This window comes from Coregonus clupeaformis, chromosome 1 (assembly GCF_020615455.1).
Source record: "Coregonus clupeaformis isolate EN_2021a chromosome 1, ASM2061545v1, whole genome shotgun sequence".
Classification (NCBI taxonomy): domain Eukaryota; kingdom Metazoa; phylum Chordata; class Actinopteri; order Salmoniformes; family Salmonidae; genus Coregonus; species Coregonus clupeaformis.
Genome location: NC_059192.1, coordinates 12,817,511 through 12,824,542, shown reverse-complemented (window position 1 = coordinate 12,824,542; position 7,032 = coordinate 12,817,511). Strand labels below are relative to the sequence as shown.

Here is a 7,032-nt window from a genome sequence, read left to right as displayed (position 1 = left end):
CTCTCTCTCTCTCTAGTGGTGAGTGTCAGTGTTTCGGGTCTCTCTCTCTGTCTCTCTCTCTGTCTAGTGGTGAGTGTCAGTGTTTCAGGTCTCTCTCTCTCTGTCTAGTGGTGATTGTCAGTGTTTCAGGTCTCTCTCTCTCTGTCTAGTGGTGAGTGTCAGTGTTTCCGGTCTCTCTCTCTCTCTCTCTCTCTCTCGCTCGCTCGCTCGCTCTCTCTCTCTCTATCTATCTCTCTCTCTGTCTAGTGTAGAGTGTCAGTGTTTCAGGTCTCTCTCGCTCTCTCTCTCTCTGTCTAGTGGTGAGTGTCAGTGTTTCAGGTCTCTCTTTCTCTCTGTCTAGTGGTGAGTGTCAGTGTTTCAGGTCTCTCTCGCTCTCTCTCTCTCTCTCTCTGTCTATTGGTGAGTGTCAGTGTTTCAGGTCTCTCTCTCTCTCTGTCTAGTGGTGAGTGTCAGTGGTTCAGGTCTCTCTCTCTCTCTCTCTCTGTCTAGTGGTGAGTGTCAGTGTTTTAGGTCTCTCTCTCTGTGTCTCTGTCTAGTGGTGAGTGTCAGTGTTTCAGGTCTCTCTCTCTCTCTCTCCGTGTAGTGGTGTTTCAGTGTTTCAGGTCTCTCTCTCTCTCTCTGTCTAGTGGTGAGTGTCAGTGTTTCAGGTCTCTCTCGCTCGCTCGCTCTCTCTCTCTCTGTCTAGTGGTGAGTGTCAGTGTTTCAGGTCTCTCTCTCTCTGTCTAGTGGTGAGTGTCAGTGTTTCAGGTCTCTCTCTCTCTCTCTCTCTCTCTCTCTCTGTCTAGTGGTGAGTGTCAGTGTTTTTGGTCTCTGTCTCTCTCTCTCTCTTTCTCTCTGTCTAGTGGTGAGTGTCAGTGTTTCAGGTCTCTCTCTCTCTCTCTCTGTCTAGTGGTGAGTGTCAGTGTTTCAGGTCTCTCTCTCTCTCTCTCTCCCTCTCTCTGTCTAGTGGTGAGTGTCAGTGTTTCAGGTCTCTCAGCGAAACACTCCCTTTTTATTTCCCTTCATTTTAACGGCCTGAACTTAGAGTTGCCATGGCAACAGGAGGGAGATCAGGAGAGGAGAGAGGGCGCTGACATAGAAAGGGGGAGGGGGGGAGCAGCATCTTCCGCCCTTGTGTTGCTGATTGAACATTGAGATCAGGGCAGAGACATGAAGGGTTCATAGCTTCTACACTGTTACTACACTGTTACTACACTGTACCGTATACTGTTGGTTAGTTAGTGTATTATAGTTTATATTATGTATGTACCAGCCTGATCACTGGAAATAGACATTTGAACATTTCCTGATAACATCAATATTTACCTTCCTCTGCGCTCTCCTATTGCCCAGCATGGAGCCTGCTGCTTAGACCACATAGTTGGACCACAAAACAGAGAGTAAAGTAGGAGGAGAGGAGAGAGGGGAGGAGGGAGGAGAGAGGGGAGGAGAGAGGGGGGGGAGAGAGTAGAGAGGGGGGAGAAAGGAGAGAGGGGAGGAGAGAGGAGAGAGGGGGGAGAAAGGAGAGAGGGGGAGGAGAGAGGAGAGAGGGGAGGAGAAAGGAGAGATGAAAGGAGAGATGGGAGGAGAGAGGAGGAGAGGGGAGGAGAAAGGAGAGAGGGGGAAGAAAGAAGAGAGGGGGAGAGGGGGGGGGAGAAAGGAGAGAGGGGAGAAAGGAGAGATGGGGAGAGGGGAGAAAGGGGGAGGAGAGAGGAGAGAGGGGAGGAGAGAAGGGGGAGGAGAGGAGAATGGAGAGAGGGGGAGAGAGAGGAGAGAGGGGGGAGAAAGGAGAGATGGGAGGAGAGAGGAGAGAGGGGGGAGGAGGGAAGAGTAGGAAGAGGAGGAAGGGGAGGAGAGAGAAGGAGATGGATAAGTGTATTCCTCCCTTGTGATTAGATCACAGCTGGTAACTAACAACTGTCTTCTCACTCGCTCTTTCTCACTTCCTTTCTCTCGCTCTCTCTCCGCCTCTCTTTTCACAGTTTGCCAGGACACGGGGCAGTAACTGTGTGTGTGTGTGTGTGTGTGTTTGTGTGTGTTTGTGTACTGTGTGCGGGGGTGTCATGTTCATGCATCCAGAAAATCGGAAATCTAAATGTGTTTGACTTCAAATTGAGAGTTTTATTGTGTTCTGTTTGCAGAATGAGAGTGGCTCTCTGAAAATACAGTGAGGGAAAAAAGTATTTGATCCCCTGTTGATTTTGTACGTTTGCCCACTGACAAAGACATGATCAGTCTATAATTTTAATGGAAGGTTTATTTGAACAGTGAGAGACAGAATAACAACAACAAAAATCCAGAAAAATGCATGTCAAAAATTTTATAAATTGATTTGCATTTTAATGAGGGAAATAAGTATTTGACCCCTCTGCAAAACATGACTTAGTACTTGGTGGCAAAACCCTTGTTGGCAATCACAGAGGTCAGACGTTTCTTGTAGTTGGCCACCAGGTTTGCACACATCTCAGGAGGGATTTTGTCCCACTCCTCTTTGCAGATCTTCTCCAAGTCATTAAGGTTTCGAGGCTGACGTTTGGCAACTCGAACCTTCAGCTCCCTCCACAGATTGTCTATGGGATTAAGGTCTGGAGACTGGCTAGGGCACTCCAGGACCTTAATGTGCCTCTTCTTGAGCCACTCCTTTGTTGCCTTGGCCGTTTGTTTTGGGTCATTGTCATGCTGGAATACCCATCCACGACCCATTTTCAATGCCCTGGCTGAGGGAAGGAGGTTCTCACCCAAGATTTGACGGTACATGGCCCCGTCCATCGTCCCTTTGATGCGGTGAAGTTGTCCTGTCCCCTTAGCTGAAAAACACCCCCAAAGCATGTTTCCACCTCCATGTTTGACGGTGGGGATGGTGTTCTTGGGGTCATAGGCAGCATTCCTCCTCCTCCAAACACGGCGAGTTGAGTTGATGCCAAAGAGCTCGATTTTGGTCTCATCTGACCACAACACTTTCACCCAGTTCTCCTCTGAATCATTCAGATGTTCATTGGCAAACTTCAGACGGACCTGTATATGTGCTTTCTTGAGCAGGGGGACCTTGCAGGTGCTGCAGGATTTCAGTCCTTCACGGAGTAGTGTGTTACCAATTGTTTTCTTGGTGACTATGGTCCCAGCTGCCTTGAGATCATTCACAAGATCCTCCCGTGTAGTTCTGGGCTGATTCCTCACCGTTCTCATGACTATTTCAACTCCCCAGACCGAGGGAGATTGACAGTTCTTTTGTGTTTCTTCCATTTGTGAATAATCGCACCAACTGTTGTCACCTTCTCACCAAGCTGCTTGCCGATGGTCTTGTAGCCCATTCCAGCCTTGTGTAGGTCTACAATCTTGTCCCTGACATCCTTGGAGAGCTCTTTGGTCTTGGCCATGGTGGAGAGTTTGGAATCTGATTGATTGATTGCTTCTGTGGACATGTGTCTTTTATACAGGTAACAGGCTGAGATTAGGAGCACTGCCTAAGCATCCTCCTAATCTCAGCTCGTGACCTGTATAAAAGACACCGGGGAGACAGAAATCTTTCTGATTGAGAGGGGGGTCAAATACTTATTTCCCTCATTAAAATGCAAATCCATTGATAACATTTTTGACATGCGATTTTTTTTTTTGTTATTCTGTCTCTCACTGTTCAAATAAACCTACCATTTAAATTATAGACTGATAATTTCTTTGTCAGTGGGCAAACGTACAAAATCAGCAGGGGATCAAATACTTTTTTCCCTCACTGTACATAACATGTATATATCATTAACATGAAAGGCTCCAGTGATTAATAAATCTTACAAAAAAACTATAGTGTTTGTTTATTGATATAACATCTCTCTCCAGTCGACAGACGACCTGCTGGTGGCATCAGCTGAGTGTCCCAGTGATGACGAGGACATTGACCCATGTGACCCCAGCTCTGGTAATACATACCATATACAGTACATAGTACTACTGCGATACTACTACTGCTATACTATCACCCTCACACACTAACAGTCTGGCTAATAGACTAGATTGAACAAAACATTTTGCAAGGTTTAGTGTACAGCAGAAGGTTTACACTGCGATCACACATTTGCAGAATTGCTGCATTCCATTCTGCAGTGCAAGTTAAAATATAGAGCAATGTCCTATATCATTTGTCCTATAATAATAATAATAATAATAATACATACCATTTTTATAGTGCTTTTCAAGAACCCAAAGACACTTTACAGTATCAAGGAAACAAAAATCTAAACTAAAACAATGCCAGACTAAACAGAAAGATGATGGCAGCTAGCATGGAATAAAATACTCTCTCTATCTCCCCCTCTCTCCCCCCTTTCCCCTCGTCCTTCCACCAGCAGCCCACCCCCCTCTCCCGGAGGTCAAGCCGTTCCCGGGGACGTCGGAGGTGGTGAGGGAGTCCAGCAGCACCACGGGCATGGTGGTGGGCATCGTGGCGGCCGCTGTCCTCTGCATCCTCATCCTGCTCTACGCCATGTATAAGTACCGCAACCGGGATGAGGGCTCGTACCACGTGGACGAGAGACGCAACTACATCAGTAACTCTGCCACCCAGCCTAATGGCAGCACCAAGGACAAGCCGCTGGGCATCGCCAAAATCTCCAAGAACAAGAACAACAAAAACAAGGAATACTACGTGTGAGGAGGGGAGGGACTAACTAATTACATTTCTATATATCAGTGGAGGCTGGTGAGGGGAGGAAGGCTCATAATAATGTCTGGAATGGAGTTAGTGGAATGGCATCAAACACGTCAAATATGTGGTTTTCATGTGGTTGATACCACTCCATTCCAGCCATTTTTATGAGCCGTCCTCCCTTCAGCAGCCTCCACTAATATATATATATATATATATACATATACACGTATACATACATACAGTAGGACATGGTCTGATACACACACTTACACAAACACAAACACACACACACACACAGAGTGAGACAAAGAGACTGTCATGAGGGCAGAGGCCCATGCTGTACAGTAATAACCACTCACCACAGCCTCTCTGTGTTCATCCAGAATAACAAGCAGAGGAACCACCAGATAGACTCCTAGTAAAGGACCAGTAAAGAGCAGTTATTTTAAAGGACCAGTCTCCCGTCTCTCACTGCTATAAACTGTCCTGTGGACTCAGAGAGAAAGGGGGGGTCAGAGAGAGGGGGGTCAGGCTGGGAAAGAACCGAGAGAATGCTTGTCTACTGTCATACAGAGTCACAATCAGAATAACCAGATGATTATTCTGATGAGGAGGGGGCGGGGGGCGGGGGAAAGAGAGAGCAGGTGGGCGGGGTTTGCTGGGAAAGAACCGAGAGAATGCTTGTCTACTGTCATACGGATTCACAATCAGAATAACCAGATGATTATTCTGATGAGGAGGGGGGCGGGGGGCGGGGGGCGGGGGAAAGAGAGAGGAGGTGGGCGGGGTCAGGCTGGGAAAGAACCGAGAGAATGCTTGTCTACTGTCATACGGAGTCACAATCAGAATAACCAGATGAACACCCTGATAAACTCAGTGACAATTGAGTGTAAGGCTGGTGTTTTGTCCAATGGTGTAACACCAGATTACCTGAACCCTGAACCTAGCCCTAACCCACGATTGATGTTACCCCGGCAACAATACAGGAAGAGCCACGCCACACCCACCAGGGTTGCCATGGTGGCTCTGAATGCCAACTCACTATAGGTAGGTGGGAGAAGGATCTGTGTGTGTTTCAAGTGTTGCTGGGTCGTTTATTGTACAACGTTATACAACGTTACAACGTTATATCAACCTATCAACACTATGGAAACAAGAGACTTTGACTCTGGAGAGGAGAACAGAGACGCCAGAACTAACTACCTACCTATCTACACATAACACATGCATACACGAACGCACACACCACCAGAGCTTCATCACTGACTCTGTGATGGCAACGATATCTGCGATGATGAGGATGATGATGAAGTCAATGATGAAGGAAAAGACGAATGATAATGAACATGGGGGCAGTTTAAACTCTTTGGGGAAATTGTTGCACGTTGAATAATCTTACTCCATGTGTTTCTAACAGAGCTTCACACTTCAGGGGTTACTCCTAAACCCACCACAGCCATATTCAACCATCTGGTTCACCATAGCCTACCACCTGAACTACCAACTGGGTTTATAATAAACTACCACCTGGCTTATTCACTTCAATGGAATTAACTTCATTTACACCCAACAGGCAGTTATTACTGGGCTTAATAGTGACAGGAAGACAACACATAACAACAGGATCAATACATGGTGGTCCTCTGTAGCTCAGTTGGTAGAGCATGGCGCTTGCAACATCAGGATTGCGGATTCAATTCCCACTGGGGTCACCTATAAGTAAAAAGTAAGTCGCTTTGGAAATAAGCATCTGCTAAATGGCATATATTATTATTACATGACCAAGATCATATATTAATCAACAATAAGAAGACAGGACAGATACAGGACACACAACAACTTCATTTGTACCCAATCAACCTTCCCTCACCTCCAACACACAGCAGATACTGACTAACAGAGGTGTGACCAGGCTCCAGTGTCTCTGAGAGCCCGGGTGGTGTGTTTGTGCCGGGGTGCGATTTAGTGAGTAACCCCGGTGTAAAGGCAGGATATGTCCTCCTGCCACAGGCCCAGCCCTGTTTTACAGACTGTCCTATAGACATTACATTTACATGAACAACTATACCTGCTCTAATGAGTGTTTTATATTAACAATGTCTGTAAAATAATCAAAAACGGAATATTATGTGTTATCATGTGTTTCTATAGCGATAGAGCTGTTCATGATGCCATTGGCTAAGAGAATTTGAGTTGCTTTACTGTCATTGGCCCTCCCTCTCCGTGCATCCTGTGTCTTCACCTCATTGGTTGATTGTCCCGCCCGTTGTCCAGGTAATCAATCCCAGCCAGGCAGGAGTGTGTGTGTGTGTGTGTGTGGGTGGGTGGGCTCTGTAGAGAAGGTTGAGGGGCTGAGTATGATGTCAATCAGTGCATGTAAGACTGTGTATGTGTCTTAAATGGCTCCCTTT

General features: G+C 46.7%; 1 protein-coding gene across 25 annotated transcripts in view; it reads left to right on the top strand.

Annotated features, from left to right (window-relative positions):
- Positions 1 to 4,732, top strand: part of LOC121531048 (neurexin-1a-like) — a 99,393-nt gene extending 94,661 nt beyond the window's left edge. For 18 of the 25 annotated variants that reach the window (XM_041837499.2, XM_041837081.2, XM_041836834.2 and 15 more), the window contains 2 exons: positions 3,814 to 3,892; positions 4,320 to 4,732. In XM_041837499.2, coding sequence (XP_041693433.1) covers positions 3,814 to 3,892; positions 4,320 to 4,624 — 384 coding nt within the window. In that variant the 3' untranslated portion in view covers positions 4,625 to 4,732. The remainder of the gene's footprint in view (positions 1 to 3,813; positions 3,893 to 4,319) is intronic. The other 7 variants (XM_041837662.2, XM_041837585.2, XM_045206072.1 and 4 more) reach the window with 1 other exon arrangement.
- Positions 4,733 to 7,032: the final 2,300 nt, after the last annotated feature.